Source organism: Vigna umbellata, chromosome 6, assembly GCF_029865625.1.
Source record: "Vigna umbellata cultivar VRB3 chromosome 6, Vumbellata_1.0, whole genome shotgun sequence".
NCBI classification, from domain to species: domain Eukaryota; kingdom Viridiplantae; phylum Streptophyta; class Magnoliopsida; order Fabales; family Fabaceae; genus Vigna; species Vigna umbellata.
This window is the reverse complement of record NC_142170.1, coordinates 24,015,799-24,036,758: the sequence shown is the minus strand read 5'-3', so window position 1 is coordinate 24,036,758 and position 20,960 is coordinate 24,015,799. Positions and strand designations below refer to the sequence as shown.

At 33.1% G+C, this 20,960-nt stretch overlaps 1 protein-coding gene and 1 non-coding gene across 2 annotated transcripts; both read right to left on the bottom strand.

The window, feature by feature from the left end:
• Window positions 1-13,359: 13,359 nt before the first annotated feature.
• TRNAR-CCU (transfer RNA arginine (anticodon CCU)) lies at window positions 13,360-13,432 on the bottom strand. Its single transcript has one exon. It is a non-coding gene; the product is annotated as a tRNA-Arg (tRNA).
• A 5,043-nt stretch (window positions 13,433-18,475) lies between these two features.
• On the bottom strand, window positions 18,476-19,015 carry LOC148197025 (uncharacterized). The gene has a single exon (XM_088093582.1). It carries the CDS (start codon window positions 19,013-19,015, stop codon window positions 18,476-18,478), a length of 540 nt encoding a protein of 179 aa, XP_087949708.1.
• Between the last annotated feature and the right edge of the window lie 1,945 nt (window positions 19,016-20,960).

Below are 20,960 nucleotides of genomic sequence, written 5' to 3'. Positions count from 1 at the left end.
GAGGCTTGCAAAGCTAAAGAGAGCAAAGGAAGCATTACATTCCGGATTGGAAATGCATAGGAAAATGGCTTCTGGAATGAAGATTGAGCCCAACCACTTGCTGCTCACGCCCCGCTAAAATGCACCAGAATTCAGCTTTTGAAAAACGCACGTTTTTAATGTTTTTGGCATGGGACTTGCAGCCCAAGCTGAGTAGCGTCTTAGATACTCTTCTTTAGTGATCTTAGAAGCTTATAGAGTCAAATTTAGAGCTCTCTCTTCACTTATAAAAGAGAGGTTCATCTCCATGTAAAATCAAAGTTGAAAGATATATTGAAGTGTTGTTGAGATTACTCTAGACCTCTATGCTTCGAGTTCACCTTATTGTGCTTAATTCAGCACCTTCTCCTCCAGCTTCCTTCCCTCTTGGAAGGCCTTCTAAGCTTGTGAGGCTTCAACATACACTAAACACTCACTGAACCATTTCACAAACAACTGGTGTGCATCTCCATTTTCCTTCATCAATTCATTTCGCTGCGTCACTTTGAGTTGTGGAGTTGCTTGAGCTTGGAGCTTGGAGCTGCTTCCATCAGTAATCTTACAAATTTGTTCCCTTATTAACTCTTAAATCCTTGAATATGAACACTACAATCACTTGCAAATCTATTCCCCTAAATTCCTTCCAATAGAAAATCTTTAGAAATGAATATGGCCTTATAGATGTAATCGTGTGGATGATTTCCACAAAGAAACATATTTGGCCTAGCTTTTTTATTTGGTGAAAAATATGAGTGAATGAGACATGTCAACTTTCTTTTTTCTTCTTCTGAGTAAAAATTTGAAAGTTGTATTTTGAAAGAAATATTACTAAACTGAAAATATGTTGTTGGTTAGTTCATCAATCAATTGTAGATAATATAGATATAAGATCTAAATAACCATGGTTACAAAAGTCTTCTTTATTCTATTATTATGATACTTTTAAATCATGTTCCATAATTATGGATGTTTGTAATTTGATATTTATGAAAAAATAAATAAATATAATTCATTAAGTTAAATTGGTATTACAACAATAATATATCCTCAATTAAAGTTAAATTTGTAACATCATTACATAGATTTAATAATTCAAACAGATAAATCATGCACTAAAGAAATCTCATTACACTCATATTAAGATACAACCATAATAGCATGACAAGTGTGATAATCAATTAACTATCTACGACTTGTAGAAGTGTTTCATGCACATTGCTAATTATCTCTCTGTTTTAGGTAAAACCTTCAATACTGATGAATTAAATATTAAATTATATTTCTTTGAACAAAACATTACAACTAAAGATCACGATCACTATGTAGTAACAAAACCTTGCAACTTATGGCGGCTCTATTTGATAATTTAAGAGAGCACGAGCTTGAACTTGGAAGGTTGAATGAAGAAGAGGAACAAGAAAGGAAAAATAATATTGTTTTTAAATTTGAGGTCATTAAAAGTGAAGCCTTAAAGAAGATGAAGACTCTGATTGTGAAAATATGAACTTAATGATGAAAATATTCACAAAGTTTATGAAGAGCAAAGGACAACATAAAAATCATAAAAATAAAAATCAAGGTTCTTCTTCAAAATTCAAGTGTTACAGGTGTGGATAATCCAAACACGTCAAAGCATACTATCCAAATGCTAAAAAGAGTGAAGAAAAGAAATGAAGAAAATTCTTCAAGAAAAAATAATGGGAGGTGAATGATTTAAGCACTTCATCATGCTTTTCACCAAGATCTAGTGATTTAAACGAAGAAGCTAACAGTTGTTTGATAGCAAGAATTTAATCAAATTGTAACAATGTTAGTAATTTTAGCATTTATAGTGATATGAATAATTATGATGAATTACTTTATGTGTTTCAAGAGTTGAATGATGAATCTGAAAAATTAATTTATTTGCATAGTAATTTGAAATCAAAATATAAAGTTTTGCAAAAGAAATTTGAAAAATCTTTGGAAGTAGAAGAAATTTTAAAAAGCAAAGTTTCAATTTCAGAGGAAAGTAAATATGTACCTATTGAGTGTGGATCTTGTAAAAGCTAAGTGTGCATCTTGTAAAATTTATATGTTTAATGTTGACATTCTTAAAAAATTACTTTAAGATTCAACTAAAAATGTCAATGGTTAAGAAAAAGACTTTTAATAAAAACAAGCCAGCTCCTAAGAATATGTATAAAAGACCACGTAGGGTATGGATAGAAAAAAGATGCCTTATTCTAGGAGTATAAATTGTATAACATATTTCTATTGTATACAGAAGGGACATACTTTTAAGAAATGTAGAATCAAACATTTTAATGTTCCTACATCGATTGTCCATATCCGATGGAGGCTGAATCGGTTTTCCAGATCTGATATAGTCCTTATCGCATCTCTAAATCCGACAAAGCACAGATCTGCAACGAAACATCTTCAAATCATCCACAAACACTACCAATCATCTACAAACACTATCAATCATATACAAACACTACCTCTCTACAAATCTATATCTACAACACATTATCCAGTTGAAAAAAAAATTGGCACAAACCAACCTTTGGGCAACAGTGACGAAGGGAACAACACGAAGATGACAAAGATGTGGTGTGGTGTGCGCCTCGATTGTTCTTCGAAGCACTGGAAGAAGATGAAGTCGGTGTGTGTTTGTGAGGTTGGAGCAATAGTGTGGTGTCTGTGAGCTTCGGGCAACAGTATGGTGTCTGTGAGCTTCAGGCAATAGTGTGGTGTCTGTGAGACTATAGTGCGGTGTCTGTGAGCTTCGGGCAACAGTATGGTGTCTGTGAGCTTCAGGCAACAATGTGGTGTCTGTGAGACTATAGTGCTGGGTGCAAAGAAGGAGAGGGAGAAACGAAAGAGGAGTGTGTGCGTGCACAAGGAGAGGAGGAACATAAGAGTGGAAGAGAGAAAGTGTGATGCGACAGAAAAGGAGAGATGCGATTTTCGAAATGCACAAATATAAGAATAATAACTAACAAAATCTTTGATCATTATTAAATATCAGGCTTAATACCACTGTTGGTCCCAATTTTTGTCAGCTTTATTCGAAATGGTCCTAATTTTTTAAAAATGTTCAATGTTGTCCTAAAGATCGTAATTTGTGTTCAATTTAGTCTTTTTTACAAACGTCGTTTAAATAGTTAACGACTAAATGTCCAGTTGTGCAATTAGTGGCACATCACCCTTAACATGTCATCATCATCTCCTACCTCCAGAAACCCTAATTTCCGCCTACATAGAAACCCTAGTCATCACGTAACCCTAACCGCCGCCACGCTCACGGCCAACCACCATCTTCGCACCTCTATCATCAAACATTTCGAAACCCTAACCAGATGGTCGCGTCACCACCAACGTTGTTCATCTTCTTAGTCCAGCAACCACCCAGAAACACCACCATGACCATCTTTCCCTTCCTCCACTGTGAATCGCCATCATCATCTTGTCACGACAACCATGACCGCCGCAACGAGACAGCGTGCCATGCACGAGCTCATCTTCTACGTCAAGTCTTCAACCTGCAAAGGGAAATACAGAGAACGAAAAAGCCAATTGGAGAAGAATTGCCGCCGCAAAAGTGTCATTCTCCATCAATCTTCATCTTCTCCAGCCATCGTGAAGTTGCTCTTCGAACCTACAAGTAGAAAGAAACCAAATCACAGACAAGCAACCACAAGCCAGATTCGAATCGAAACACTCCTGCATTTCGAAATCTATTCAGTTTTCCTCTCGCGTCGTAGGCGTAAGGAAGCCTTTTCCCCTTGCATTCAGAAATCCTAATTTTTTGGGTGCGGAAGGGGTTATAACATGGAAGTCTTTCATTGGCTCAATCATGTTTCAGTCAAGGTAGGTCAATAGTTAAATGACATGTCATTCACTGATTGCACAGTTGGACATTTGGTCGTTAACGATTTAAACGACATTTGCAAAAAGGACTTAATTGAACAGAAATTACGATGTTTAGGAGTACATTGAACATTTTAAAAAAATTAGGATCATTTCAAACAAAGCTAACAAAAATTGGGACCAACAATGGTATTAAGCCTAAATATTAATACAATTTTAATAAGGGGTAATTTTGGTATTCTAATAATATTTGGAGGTGTAGAGAGTGACATCCTTGGAGGTGCAGGGTGAAACACCCGACATGAAGAAGTGTGTACACTTGACACTAAAGTTTCTTACTTGGAAGGGAAATTTGATCATTATTTTTTTTTATGATAATGATTATATGAGTGTTAGAATTCTAAATTAATAAAATAACTTTTGTTTTCTTTTTAGTATTGGACGAGTTTTTTGATTTAAGGATAGTTAAATTTTAATTAAGTTAACTTATTTAAGGAGAGTTAACTAAATAATACATTTTTTATTATGATTAAAAAGGGGAAGAAAAATTTAAAGCATGTATTTTTTAAAACATATCTTTAAGACCATTTTATGTCTTTCTTTTGTTTAGTTGTGTATTTGTAGGTTATTATAAAAAGCTTTAAAACATATTTTGAGCATCATAAAAAAAGGGGAGATTTTTGACAAATAGAAAATGATAAAAATCGGGAAATTGTTATAATGATAAAAAGAAGTTCAAGAACTCAAATTGTCAAAGATATTGGGAGACTAGTGTCTTAGTATGTTTTGAATTAAGTTTTTGAAATAAGACATATGTTACCAATGAGGAGCATTGGTGTCTTGAAGATATTATGGTTTTGATGATGCTACAAGATGAAGAACTTGAAGACTTTTGATGTATTTATTTAAAAGCATTTTGTAGAATTAATTGTACAGGAATAACTTTGTTTATGTAAAAACACTTAGAAGTTTTCCTGTTTAAAGAGTCTTTGCGCGAAATAATCGATTATTTGGTGTAATAATCGATTATCACGGGCCTATTTGAAAAAGAGTTGCTCGCGCAAATAATCGATTATTGCTCAGAATAATCGATTATCACTTTTTGAAAATCCCATAACAGACACAAATAATCGATTATCACTTATGATAATTGATTCTATTTGGCAGTTGGGAGTTGTCTTTTCATTTTCTGAACCTTGAGCTATAAATAGTGTTTTCCACAGCTCTTAAAAAGTAACTTTCCATTTGAGAGTATTAGAGCTTTGTGCCTAAGGGAAACTCTCTGTGGGTGAAAAAAGATCTATGCCATTTGAGAATACAGTTTGTCTCAGGAAGTTCTTAAGTGATAATGTATCATTTTGTCAAGTCTTGTGAATAGGAGAAGCTCGCGTTTAATGTGTCTAAGGTTGGAGCAATTCTCTTCAAGTTGGCCAAGGCAGGTTCTTCCATTCATTTTTCGAAGGAAGGTTCTTCCGTTCGTTTGTCGAAGGAAGGTGTTTTCTATTCTTTGCTCATTTCATTATCTTGTAATCTGTACAATAATATTTTTAGTGAAAAAGGTTAATCACTATTTATAATGATTAACAACTGGACGTAGAATCTTTTGTTTCGAACCAGGATAAATTTTTGTGTTGCTTTTCTTGAACCCTACACTCTTTACACTTTTAGCATACCAACTGTTTGATAAAAGTTCTATAAGAAAATTAAAATTTTAAAACGGACCATTGTATCTTATTTATTGACCGATGCACGTTTAACGCTCTTTGATCGCTTTCATTACTTCGTTGCGCGACTCACTGATACCTACAATTGGTATCAGAGTTTGCTTTGTTAGTTTTTCAAATTTTTCAAAAATGGGCGGTCATAACCAAGTTTAGGTTGAGGGTGCTTCAATTGATAGACCTCATTTGTTTACGGGGGAAAATTATGCGTTTTGGAAAATAAGAATGGAAATAGTTTTTGAGTTTATTGACAGGGGTATTTGGGAAGCTGTTTTGAATGGACTCATTGTTCCTACCATTTTTGTAAATGATATGTAGGTAGAAAACCCTTATTTACAGTGGACTTTGGATGAAAACAAAATGGCACAATATGATGTTAAGGCTAGAAATATAATTGTATCTACACTAACCCTTGATGAATTTTTCAAAGTTTCTGTTTATGAAAGTGCTAAAGAAATGTGGGAACTTTTAAGAGTCACTGATGAGTGCATATTTATGTCCACATTTATGCTTTAAAGTTCAAATTTTTGATGAGATATTTGTGCTTAAATGGTTGATTTAAAGAGGATTTGTGATGATTGGATTCATTGTGTTTGGAAATAAAAGGGGCATAAAAAGTGTGTTTTAGCGCATAAATTATTCTTGGATGTTCTAATATTTGTTGATGCATCTGAAATATAAGTTTTGTTGGTTCAGATTGCAATTGAAGGCCCAAAATCAGAATTATGAAAATAAGAAATTAGTTTATTCAATAAAAGGAGCTGAGTGCACCCTTGTTTTTACAAATATACACTCCCAACTCTGAAACAGACCCAAGAAGACCAAGCCCAAAACATTAAGCCTTTTACACCCTAAACTTTCTTACATACACCTCTCCTATCACTAACTAATCAGACTTCACCAGATCATGCCACGTGGCAATCTTATACCTACACATCTGACAATTGAGAAGTTGCCACGTCACCACCCTTGACACATCATCATCTTCATCAGAAACCCTAGTTTCCTTACCATCAACCCTAGCCGCCGCTACCTCCTCTATGGCAGCCACCAAGAGCCGCCACAAGCCCCTCCATTACTATTCTCATCATCATCGCGCCACCCATTGTCGCAACCATGCTCACCTTCGCTGCATCGCGAGAATCGCGCCTCGCCGTCCCCACCATGTGTCGCCGCTACCGTTTCGGCAACACCCAACACAGTGTCGCCGCCATAGGACCACCATCATCATCCTCGTCGGAGCGCAAGCCGCCACCATTGCGAGACCTGACGCAAGTTCTTCACGCCGCCGCGCCGCCAGCTTCTTCCACGCGCAACCATCACCATCCAGAGCCGCGGTTAGATTCGCGAGTTCCTCCTCCATTTGCGACGCCTTTCGCATCTTCGTCTCCACAGAAATTGTAGCAAAGCTTCTCCACCAAAGTCGAGGCATGAAATCTCCTCCATCACCACATCAGAACTTGCATCAAAACCAGACCTGCAATAAACCCAACAATCGTAGAAACAATGGGCTTCCAAATCGCGCCTTGAAGAAGCAATCACGATTCAACCTGCAAAGAAACACAGATCCAGAATCGCGCCACTCCGCCACCTTCTTCCACGGCCAATCACCATCTCCACACACGACCGCAACCTTCAAGACACATCACCATCGCACACCGAAAAGGAGAAGAGCTTCTTCTCCACAGCGGCGGAAGCAGGAGCAAGAATTTTCTCCACTCTCTCATTCACGGCGCAAGCATAGGTCGCGTGACGGCGTAGAGAATTGCCTTGCATAAGAAAACCCTAGGGCTGCCACGTGGCGGGCTCTCGTTGGTCACGTCCATATGAGTCAAAGCCGGTCATCAGATTTGAATCTGGTCAAGGTTGGTCAAACAGGGGTTCTGGTGCAATTTTGGATAATTCTGAAGGGGCTAAAGTGCAGATAGAGGAAATTTCAGGGCATTTGTGCAATTTTGGAAAGTCAGAAAAGCTAAAAGATAAAATTCAGTTGTTGAATTAATTTAATTTGGGAATATCAACAGAAAATATCTTCCAAATAATGTTATAATTATCTAAATCTTTTAGTTATTTGGAAGATATAAGATAAAAGATTATGTCAACTGAATATTAAGAGTCCAAGCCCTATATAAAGAGACCCAGGGGAGGCAGAAAAGGGACTTCATTCATTCTCTAAGACTTCACTTCATTCATTCATTCACCATTTCACTCACTTTTCTTTCATCTTGTATTCAACTCCATTCATGGAGAGCTAAGCATCTAGGGCTATTCTACTGTAATTTCATTATGGATTCTGAGGTTAGATTGAGTTAATGCAATTGTTTATTTTGATTATTGATTTAAGTTGTTCTCTCTCTCTATGTCTTTCATCTCTTTATCAGATTAAAAGCAAAGATTTTTGCATCATAATGTATTTGAATCTACATGCATATTGATTATATGAGTTCTAGGGTTCCTAGGTTTAATTGAGAATCTACTTTGATTTAATTTAGGAACTTTCATATGATTAAATGGTTTTTACTATCAGTTGAGAATGTACTTTGATTGATTTATAATAATTTCAACTATAATCAATTGAGAATACTTTGATTGATTAGCTTTTAATTTGGTTAGGATATTTAAGACTAGACATGATTAAACACAATAGGATTTAATTGAGAATGTACTTTGGTTGAATTCATTGTGAAAAATCTAGAAAGGTTTTGCATTTGATTGAGAATTTACTTTGGTTAAATGCATGATCGCCCTCAAATTAATTAAGAATGTACTTTAATTAATTTGAAACTTAAATAATAATCAATTGAACAATTATCTGTGAATAACCGATGATGAATCTATCATGGAAAACAATGGAATTAGCCTATTTCATCATAACTATTTTTAAGTTTTTTATTTGTTCTAAAAACATTCTCCAAACATTGCTTTTATTCTTGAGCATTGCATTGCATTCATAAGATTGAAATATTGAAAGGCAATTTTGTATTCATTGGGAGACGACTCAGGGTACTTTAACCCTATCTACTTTCTTGAATACTACTTGGCAATACTGAAGTTACCTTGAAAAGTAGTATTAATTTGATAACTTCAACGACAGCGTATCAGTCAACCATTATAAAGTCACAGATGTGAATAAGTTGACATTGTCTAATTCAAGCTCTACATCAAAGTCCTCAAGCTCAAGCGGTTCAGATGAGCAAGAAAATATATGCTTAATGGCCAACAATGAATCATCTGGAAGCCAACACTTGAAGAAAAAGAAGGACAATCAAGGATCCTCGTCAAGCTTCAAATGTTATAGATGTGGTGAAAGAGGCCATATAAAAGTCGATTGTTCAAACAACAAGAGAAATGAAGAAAGAAAGGAAAAGAAAAGTCACAAAAAGAAGGTCTACATTGCTTGGAATGATAATGACTCAAGTAGCACAAGTGATTTTGTTGAAGAAGCAAACTTGTGTTTGACAACTAATATTGATGACTCTGCAAGCCAAGTAAGTTGTTCTAGTTCTGAAATTTCTGAGTTTGACTTGTAAAAAGCTTTTCTTGAATTACTTGATGAATCTGAGAAATTGAATGTTTCTCATAAATATTTGAAAAATGAGTTTAAGGATTTGAAAATTAAATATGAGAAGGCATTGGATGAAGAAGTTATTTTAAGAAATAAAATATGCAATTTGGAAATGAAAGAAACTACAATTGTTGAACCTCCTGTTGAATGTCTTTCATGTAAGAGTTACATGCTTGATATTGATATTCTAGAAAATCTTCTTGAAGTTACAACCACAAATAATAATAATGTTTAAACACCTATATTTGTTAAAAAGGTTTATAAAAACAAAAGTATGCATAAAAAGAAGAATCAATTTAGAAGAACCCGTAGGATATGGGTTGAAAAAGGAATTGTGTGTTATAGAAAACCAAATGATGTCACATATTTTTACTGTATGAAAAAGGGGTACACTTCAAATAAATGTAGAATAAAACATTTTGATGTTCCTAATGGAAAATGTGTTTGGATTCCTGTTATAAAGTAATTTGCCTCTAACCTCAAAGGACCCAAATGAGATTATGGGGACCAAAACTTTATTGTTTTGTTTTGCAGGTTAAATTTTCAAAAGGAAAAGAAAGCTCTATGGTATCCTGATAACTTTTAAGAGTTTTGAAAATAATTTATAAATCCTAGATGTGTCTTAGGTTGAAAATTTGGCTTAAATTTGTGTTTTTCAGAAACTAACGTAAATAATCGATTGCCAAGGATAATAATCGATTATCTCGGTCTCAAAATATGAATTTTGAAAATTTGGCTCGCAAATAATCGATTATTTAAAGTGATAATCAATTATCTTAAGTTAAAACATAAAAAAAAAACTTTTTTTAAAAATTTTTTTAAGAATCTGTTTTTTATTTTAAGGAGAATATTACATTTAGGGGGAGAGAAATTTTTGATTGACATCTTCAACCTCCTAATTATCCTTCAACCCCTCCTTTTAAAGTCTTACTTGTATTTCTTGATTAAGAGTTGAATTTTTGTGTTCCATGATGTACTTTGTTCTGTCATGTTATGAAATTTAAAATTTATTCTGTTTTGAAATACACCTATTCTTTTGTTGAGGGGGAGAACCATTTGAGGGGGAGTCTTTATTAATGATCCTTTTGTTTATGATCAAAAAGGGGGAGAAATTTTTGATTGACATCTTATGTGATAATCTTGTGATAATTGGTACTTATTTGAGGCGGATATATATGAGTTTGTTTGATATCTTGTTATATATCTCTGTTCTAGATCAATTACTTTGTTCCCCTTATAATATTTGAAATGCATATACTCTTTTGTTGAGGGGGAGCAACACTTAAGGGCGAGATTTTATTTACTTTTTGCTTATGATAAAAAAGGGGAGAAAAACTTCTAAACTAGTGCAGTTATTGTTAACATGTTTATATGTTTATAACTTTGAAATTTATGCAAGAAATTAGAAATGCTTTTAAACAAGAGATTTTTTATCATCATAAAAAAGGGGGAGATTGTTACCAATGAGGAGCATTGGTGTCTTGAAGATATTATGGTTTTGATGATGCTACAAGATGAAGAACTTGAAGACTTTTGATGTATTTATTTAAAAGCATTTTGTAGAATTAATTGTACAGGAATAACTTTGTTTATGTAAAAACACTTAGAAGTTTTCCTGTTTAGAGAGTCTTTGCGCAAATAATCGATTATTTGGTGTAATAATCGATTATCACGGGCCTATTTGAAAAAGAGTTGCTCGCGCAAATAATCGATTATTGCTCAGAATAATCGATTATCATTGTTTGATTTAATATTACCCAGGTTGCGCAAATAATCGATTATCACTCAGGATAATTGATTATCACTTTTTGAAAACCCCATAACGGACACAAATAATCGATTATCACTTATGATAATTGATTATATTTGGCAGTTGGGAGTTGTCTTTTCATTTTTTGAACCTTGGGCTATAAATAGTGTTTTCCACGGCTCTTAAAAAGTAACTTTTCATTTGAGAGTATTAAAGCTTTGTGCCTAAGGGAAACTCTCTGTGAGTGAAAAAAGATCTATGTCATTTGAGAATACAGTTTGTCTCAGGAAGTTCTGAAGTAATAGTGTTGCCTTTTGTCAAGTTTTGTGAATAGGAGAAGCTCGCGCTTAGTGTGTCTAAGGTCAGAGCGGTTCTTTTCAAGTTGGCCAAGGCAAGTTCTTCTATTCGTTTGTCGAAGGAAGGTTCTTCCGTTCGTTTGTCGAAGGAAGGTGTTTTCTGTTCTTTGCTCATTTCATTATCTTGTAATCTGTACTTCAATATTTTTAGTGAAAAACATAGTGATTAACGACTGGATGTAAAATCTTTTGATTCGAACCAGGATAAAATTTATGTGTTGAGTTTCTTGAACCCTACACTCTATGCACTTTTAGCATACCAACTGTTTGATAAAAGTTCTATAAGAAAATCAAAATTTTAAAATGGACCATTGTATCTTGTTTATTGACCGCTACACGCTTAACACTCTTTGATCACTTTTATTACTCTGTTGCACGACTCGTTGATACCTACATCATATTGTAAACAAATTTTGTGTAAGACTTAACTTAGAAAGTCACAAAGCAACCTTGCACAAAGATCACTAAGAAAAGTTTTTAAATAATTCAAAAATGTTGTGTGATAATCGATGAACTCTAGTGATAATCGATTTTTGTATTGAGAAGTCAGATTTTAAAAAGGGAAAATCAATAATATTACAATTTTTGTTAAGAAACCATATCATTTCCTTATTGGTTTTGTCCAAACCAGATTATTTCATTATGCGATTCTAACCTTTGACACTTGTAAAAGCAATTTCCTAATTATTAATTGTAGAATCATGCATTTCATTTTCCTTACAGCTATTGTGGTTTATTACTATAATTTAATTGTCTTGTTCTTATACTCACAATTTTTTTTAACTAAATAACCACTAAAAATGAAATAGAGAATGAGAAAGAAGAATGAAAATTATGATTAATTGAAAGTTAAGTTAGTGGGATGTTTAATGTCATATTATTCTATTTTGAATCATTATGTTGATAGACAAACTAACATAAAGTGTAAAAGAATTTCATAAATAAGAAAGTTAGATGATTCAAGTTTCTACTATAAACTAAAATCAATTTATGCACTTCTATTTTTTGATTAGTTAGATACAAAAGTTCATGTTTGTTTTAGCTTAGGGAGAACAAATCAAATCATTAGAGATTCTTGCTTTCTTCTTATAGGTACTAATACATTCAACTCATATAGAGTTTGAATTGGAACAAAGATCCTACTTCTTTAGACTTCCACTCTATACATGGTATAAAATGACAGTTGTTATAATGGTTCATCATAAATCGCCATATTATATTTTGTGTCGACAATATTTATAGCGTTTCAAAAAATTGCCACTCCGATAAATAATAATGGTTAAAAATGATACAAAATGCAAAAATAATTGTCATTACACGTTTTATTATAGTAAGTTAACATGATCAATTAGATAATAAAATGTTATAGGGGTTATTGATAGTTTAGTTAATAAGTAATGGTCACTTGTAACTTTTTTTTTTTGAGAATATCAATGAAGTTAATATAGTTATGTACAACATATATTCTAAGATTCCACAGTATACTTATTAATAGTCTCTTTCCTAAGAGATCTTGTATGTATCTCAAGATTTTGTCAAACCTTATCGAAAATTTAAGAGGAATAATTCGAGACTCACTTCAACTTATAATCCATATATTAATAAACAATTCAACACAACAATGTAATACTTATAAGATTTTTCAAAGTCATACTTTTCGGACCATTTTGGAAGTTAGGATGATACTTTTAGCTCAATATGCCTACAACAATAATTATTATATTAGTGCTGACATAATTTCTTTTAAAGACTTATATAAATTAAAGTGTGAAGCTCCATTAATATTAGTACTTGAATATGAAAATCTTCATTAAATAATAGTTACCTCAACAAATGTTTAAGAAAGCTAAGCTGATAAAAAAAATAAGAGAAACTTTTTTGATTTAGCAAAAAATTTATGTAAATAATAGACAATTTTTTTTGAAAATATTTGCTAGTGAGATTTTTTGTGAAATACACCCTTTTTTTAACAGTAGTTTTTGTGGTTATTAAGAATATACAAATAAGATTCTTTTTCGATTAAGGTGATTGCTTCTATCTTTTTAATAGTAAAACTATAAAAAAAGTATTTAAATTTGTAAAAAATTAAAATCACGCGCCAGGTAGGGGTCGAACCTACGACCTTCTGCTTAGGAAACAGACGCTCTATCCACTGAGCTACAAGCGCAACTCATAATATAAACGTCAATTTGGTTTAATTTGTTTCTTTATTAAAGAATAAAAGGAAACTACCCAAACTCATCCCTCGAAAAAGAAAGAAACACACCCAAGGTTTTAATTTTGGTGGCAATAAAATTAATTGATAAAATGTTTAGAATATACTTAAAATTTGTCCCCTTTAAGTTGGCTATATTATGAAATGTTTGGAATACACTTAACATTTGTTAAAAATTATAAAATTAGAAAAAAAGAAATAAATGAGTATTAAAGAAAAAAGAGTAACCCTGAAGAAAGGACGTGCTTTACAAAATCAGAGATAATTGTTTAATATATATATATATATATATATATATATATATATATATATTAACAAATTTTGGAAAGTATTATGAGATTTTGAAATATGGAATATCCTGTTAATGATTTATAATAAATAGTTATTATATAGGTAGAATATAATATGTAAATTTATTAAAAAAAATATTTTTCAAGATAATTTTTTCAATAATCTTATGCTAAGCACCATTGTCATTATTATATAAATTATTCTATAGAATGTGGTTTTCGTGGTGGGATGAGACTTGACCATGAGGACATCCATTTGAAAGTAAAAGTATGTAAGATTAGAAAAAATAAATCAAAAAGTGATAAAGAGGAGAGAGAATAAAATACCTATTAATAAATAAATAACATTAACATAAAAAAAACCATGAATTATACCCGCACAATAAAAAATATAACAAAATTTGTGAATATATATATATATATATATATATATATATATATATATATATATATATATATATATATATATATATATATATAACTAACGGCGCGTACGCCTGTTTTTCAGTTGGTACATTTTAGCAATATGTACCGGATTTTAGTAAACAAAAATGTCCTTATATATGATGGATTCTAAGTTTTAAGGTTAAGGGTATTTTAATAATTTTCATTCTCAAAACTAAAAAAAAAGAAACCCCCAAACATATGCAGATGATGAAATTAGAGAGGTTAATGAAGATGGTGAAATTGGAGAGATCTTGAATGAACCTTTGACTGAAGGTGAATATTTCAATGACTCAATTCTTTACAAAGGCAAATTATTTAACGGCAAATGTTTCTGATTTTTTTCAATTGGGGTTACAGTAAGGATTACAGAGAAAAAGTTGGAGTAAGAGAGAGTAAGAGAGAGGGTTGAGAAGAATGAGAGAAGGGTTTAGGGGTTTCTTTTTTTTAGTTTTGAGAATGAAAATTATTAAAATACCCTTAACCTTAAAACTTAGAATCCATGATATATAAGGGTATTTTTATCTACTAAAACCCGGTACACATTGCTAAAATGTACCAACTGAAAAACAGGCCTACGCATGTTAGGGTTTACTAACATGCGTAGGCCTGTTTTTCAGTTGGTACATTTTAGCAATGTGTACCGGGTTTTAGTAGATAAAAATACCCTTATATATCATGGATTCTAAGTTTTAAGGTTAAGGGTATTTTAATAATTTTCATTCTCAAAACTAAAAAAAAAAAAAGAAACCCTCCAAACCCTTACTCACCTCTCTCATTCCTCTCAATCCTTTCTCTTTCATCTCTGTCACTCTAACATTTTCTCTGTCATCACTACTGTAGCCCCAATTGAAAAAAATCAGAAACACACGCCTTTAAAAAATTTTCCTTTGTAAAGAGTTGAGTCATTGACATATTCACCTTCAAGGCAAAGGTTCATTCAAGATCTCTTCAATTTCACCATCTTCACTAACCTCTCTAATTTCATCATCTGTATTTGTTGAATCATCATCTCTAAAAAAACCCTCCAGGCCAATTACCAATTCTTTCGGATGTTATTATGCTTGTGAAAATTAGATAAAATTATATACGACAAAAATTATAAAATGAAAACTCATTATAAAGTCATTTTTGTAAGAAATTGTTTAACAACTGAGTGTTTCTGATTTTTTTCCATGCCAATTACCAATTCATGTTTTTCAGTTGCTTGTGAAAATTAGATAAGACAAAAATTATAAAATAAAAACTCATTATAAAATCAATTTTTGTAAGAAATTGTTTAACAGCAAGTATTTCTGATTTTTTCCAGGTCAATTACCAATTCCTTTATGTTTGTGAAAATTGGATAAAATTAGATAAGACAAAAATTATAAGATGAAAACTCATTATAAAATCATTTTTTTGTAAGATTGTTTAACAACAAGTGTTTCTGATTTTTTCAATTGGGGCTACACTAGGATGAGAGAGAAAAGATTGGAGTGAGAAAGAGGAAAGAGAAAAGGTTGAGATGAATGAGAGAGGTGAGTAAGGGTTTGGGGGTTTCTATTTTCCTTTTTTAGTTTTGAGAATGAAAATTATTAAAATACCCTTAACCTTAAAACTTAGAATTCATGATATATAAGGATATTTTTGTCTACTAAAACCCGGTACACATTGCTAAAATGTACCAACTGAAAAATAGGCGTACGCGCGTTAACAAACCCATATATATATATATATATATATATATATATATATATATATATATATATATATATATATATATATATATATATACTATCTCTATTTTTGTGAGACACGTCCTCATCCACCTTAGAGTTACTCCTTTGCTTTTTTAATCCTCTTTTCTCTCTTTCAAATCTCTTGCCTTTCTTTTCTCTAATTTGTTAGCTGTTGACCTTTAAGCATTAAGCAGCCTCAATAATATCATTAATTTTTGAATTAATACTTTTATTAAAATAATATAGCATTGGTCAAGTCAGCACTAATTTTTTGAAAAAGAAATCGTTAAATTACAGATTTGTATTTGTGCCTCAATTAATTCTTCATTGGAAGACCAAATAATGATCTTTGTTCAGGATGTGCTTGAGCTTGCTGTAATGTATAAGAATATTATTTTTTACAATGAATTAATGTATTAAGGTATAACAATGTCAAAGAATATATTAATTCTATTAAAAAATTTATAATTTATCTTCCACGAGTCTTTTTAATTCTATATATAACATATCATCCAAATTTTGTTATATTTTGAAAAACGAAAAAAGAAAAGTAACGTGATGTATGTATAAAACAGTATATAATGTAGTATAAAGGACGAAATAAATAATTATAACCTTATTAATTAATGTAGATATTTTGGTGTGAACATACTTATTGTATTTGGAGGGAGTATGTGAGATTTAGTGAAATCATAATAAAAAACTATAGGAGGGAATAATGTTTTTTAAAACTTTTCAAAAATCAATGTTTAATGGTTTATAAAAGATATACTTTATATGAGATATTTAGACGTTATTTTTTTTATAGAAGACTTAAATAGAAAACGTTTTAAAGAGAAAAGTAATAAAATATAAATTTTATACTAGTTCACTCAACATGAACTACGTCTAATTTTTCCTTAAGAACTCTTAAGGAGTTCTACTAATCTTTAAAAAAGATTATACGAGTTTTACCACTCTAGGTTTACAACGAATATTCTCACAATTCTCAGTTCATCTAATCAATACGACTAGTTTGAGTTTAACCACTCTTGGTTTACCTTTCTGGTTTACAAGTATTCTAACAACTTCTGGTTTCAATCCTAGACAACACGTCTAGACTATTTAACTCAACTAAGCTAAACACCAAATGCTTTAATTCTCTTCATAATTTACAACACAAACAATATTATGTGGAAAGGTATGCTAAGGTTTTTCTCTTCTGGAAAAGTATTCAACTTCAAACTATGTATGAGCACAATAAGCTTAGTGTTCACAATTTACTATCTTATTCTTCTTATATTATCCTTATAGTCTTCTCTTCAAGCTTTCGTCTATATATAACTTTTCTTGAAAGATGACCGTTAGACAAGGAAGTTGACTTCAAAAGAGTAGGTAGCCTTTAGGTGGGATATTAGACTTTAGTCTATGCTGTAGAGGTTTAGAGCTTTATTATGGTCTTTAGCAAAACTGAGCTTGTACGATGTGACAAAGGCTTCAAGGGAAACATTCCCATAATGTTGTTCATCTCTCACAACGTCTTTTTCTTGGGTGCAGTGATTATGATCATATCTTTCTAGTTTAGTGATATGCGCAAATATCAAGAACAAAGTATACAAGTATTGAAACACTTTATCGTACATGCATTCAATACTCTGAACATTGATAAGTGTTAGACTGTATTACGTGTTCAAAACATTTTATCATTTTTCATGTCATTAATAAATGCATCGTTTGGTCAAACGCACAACATTTATACTCATCAGATGGTATAAAACATTATATGCTTTTCAAAGGTTATTTGAGTGTAGCATTTAGTGATCATATAATAGACTATGTATTCTTAAGATGCTTTACTTAAGTTAATATTGTATAAAATAAAAATTTTCTTTTAACTTCAGTGTTATAAAAGTGATAGACTTTTTGTTCATAAAATGCTAGCTTGTTACTCATGTACTCCATTAAAAAGAGAGACACATTCTTTTCTTAAACGTTATTCATAAACTTAGTTGATCAAATAGTTCAGTCTAGAAAACGTTATTCATTAGCTTGATTTCGTCTCAAATAGATGTTACAAAATATTTCTTTCTTAAATGTTATTTATTCTAAAATAGCTTTTCATACACAATAATATTTCGTTTAATGTTTTTTGTTACTTCAAAATTTAAGTTGCTTAAACGGTCTATTATGTAGACGATTTTGTGTTAACATTTAGAAGCATGGGATATTCTGCTAATGTATGTGTGTGTGACTGTTAGGTTCCTTTGTTCAAGGAGCCGAACAACAAATTCAAGCTCACACACACACACAACAGTAAGCAAGTATAGATGAATAGGTATGAATCTGTATTTCTATTTCTGATGTAATGTGTAGAAAAAAGGAAATACAAATATACTATCTCCCTCAAGGAAGCCTCCCTTCTTCCACTGGCCAAAAGCTCTAGTCTCAATACCCAAAATGTTATCCCCCCTCTCTCAAATCTGTTTGTTATTTATATTCCCTCTCTCTCTTCTAACAAACTGACCATCTTTCCTCTAACAGATTTCCCCCTCTACCCGCCACTAACTTTCTCCCCTTTTATTCCTTCTCACATACACTTTTAATTGTCTAACATTACCCTCCTCCCCAAGATCAACCTTGTCCTCAAGGTTGAAGTCAAGAAACTGTTGTCGGATGTAATGTTCCTCCTCCCAAGTAGCACCATCCAAACCACCTTCTTGCCATTGTATTAAAACTTGGGGAATGTCCTCTCCTTGCTGCTGTTGGTTCCTGCGCTGTAACACTTTCAGAGGAGTGTACATAGGTTTATCATCTTGCAGTTCAGTTGGGAGATGTCCTTCCACCGGATGATCTCCTATGGCTAGTTTCAATTGGGAAACATGGAATACAGGGTGTATTCTTGATGTTTCTGGTAACTGCAAGCGAAAAGCAACAGGTCCTATTTGTTTCTCCACCAAGAATGATCCATAATACCGTGCGGACAGCTTTGGGTGTAACCGTATGGGCATAGAGGTCTGTCTATGAGGCCTGATTTTAAGGAATACACAATCTCCTTCTTGGATCTTGGCTTCCATCCGCTTCTTCTTGGCATAGTGTGTCATCTAATCATGAGCTCTGGCCAGATGATATTTCAATTGTGTCAAAGCTTCATCTCGGGTTTGTAAGTCTTGTGCAACTGCCTCCACCACTGTTTCCCCAGGAATGAAACGTGTAAGAGTTGGAGGGGGTCGTCCATATACAGTTTCAAAAGGTGTGCATTTGGATGCTCCTTGGTAACTAATGTTGTACCAAAATTCCGCCCAAGGCAATACTGTACTCCAAATCTTGGGCTATTCGGAACTAAAACAGCGCAAGTAAGTTCCCAGCACCCCATTCAAAACTTCAGTTTGTTCATCCGACTCTGGATGATAAGCAATGCTCATGTTCAGCTGTGCTCCCTGCAGACGGAAAATCTCCCTCCAAAAAGCACTCAAGAATGTGGAGTCTCGATCACTGACCATAGTCATAGGTATCCCATGAAGCCTAATCACTTCCTTCACGAACACTTCAGCTATTGACCGGGCTGTATAAGGGTGTTTAACAGGGATAAAATGGCCATATTTGCTGAGTCTGTCCACCACCACTAGTATAGTATCAAACCCATGAGATTTGGGTAATTTTACTATAAAATCCATACTAATCTCCTCCCAGATTGCTTGAGGTATAGGTAAAGGCTGCAACAACCCTTGGGGAGAGCCTGCCAAGTACTTGTGTTGTTGGCAAACTAGACATGCAGCCACAAAATCTGTAACGGTCTTCTTCATTCCTATCCAATGCAAAGATTGTGCCACCCTCCTATAGGTTCTATAAACCCCTAAATGTCCTCCTGTGACACTACTATGGAATTCAGCCAACAATCTAGGTATCCAAACAGATTTTGCCGACAATACAAGTTTCCCCTTGTAATGTAATCTTCCATGCTCCAACTTGTAAGCTGGGTGAGAGTTAGGATCTGCCCTTATTTCCTCCGTCACCTTCTTTAAACTCTCATCTTTCTCCACCTCCTCCATGATTTCTTGAAATTCAGACCAGTATGGTCTAGATATCATCTGTAACACCTTGTCTGTTTCGTCCTCTTCTGTTCCTTTTCTGGATAGCCCATCAGCCACACGATTAGATGCACCTGTCCTGTATTTGATTTCAAATTCGTACCCCAGAAGCTTAGCTAGCCAATTTTGCTGACTTTGAGTTGTAATGCGTTGTTCCAGTAAATAACGTAAACTTTTTTTGATCCGTAAGGACAATAAACTTCTGACCCAATAAGTATGGCCTCCAATGTTGTATAGCAAGTACAAGTGCCATTAATTCCTTCTCATAAATGGACTTGGTCAAAGAGGACTCAGATAATGCCTTACTAAAGAAGGCTATGGGTTTGTTCTTCTGTGACAAGACTGCCCCAATGCCGGTACCAGAAGCGTCACACTCTACAACAAATGTTTGATTAAAATCAGGGAGAATCAATACTGGAGTTGTAGTCACGACTTCTTTAAGCTTCTGCATAGCCACTGCTCCTTCTATAGACCATTTAAACATCCCTTTTTTCAACAAATCAGTAAGGGGTTTAGCTATCTTCCCATAGTTTCTAATGAACCTTCGATAATACCCAGTCAACCCAAGGAATCATCTCAACTCCTTGATGTTTTTGGGCTCTGGCCATTCCAAAACAGCTGCAACCTTTTCTTTATCCATTTCCACCCTTGTTGCCGAGATCTTGTGTCCCAAATACCTCACTTGTCTTCTTCCAAATTCACACTTCTTTTTGTTTGCAAAAAGTTTATGTTCAGCCAAGACTTTTAAGACTTGCGTTAGGTGTTGTGAGTGGTCCTCCCAAGTCTTGCTATAGACGAGTATATCGTCAAAAAATACTAATACGAACCTCCTCAACAACGACCTTAATACTGAATTCATCATGTCTTGGAATGTAGCTGGGGCATTTGTTAGCCCAAAAGGCATCACAAGGAATTCATAATGCCCTTGATGTGTCCGAAAAGCAGTTTTTGGAATGTC

Coding starts and splice junctions, on each gene's coding strand:
- LOC148197025 (XM_088093582.1), bottom strand. CDS start 19,015: ATGACACACTATGCCAAGAAGAAGCGGATGGAAGCCAAGATCCAAGAA.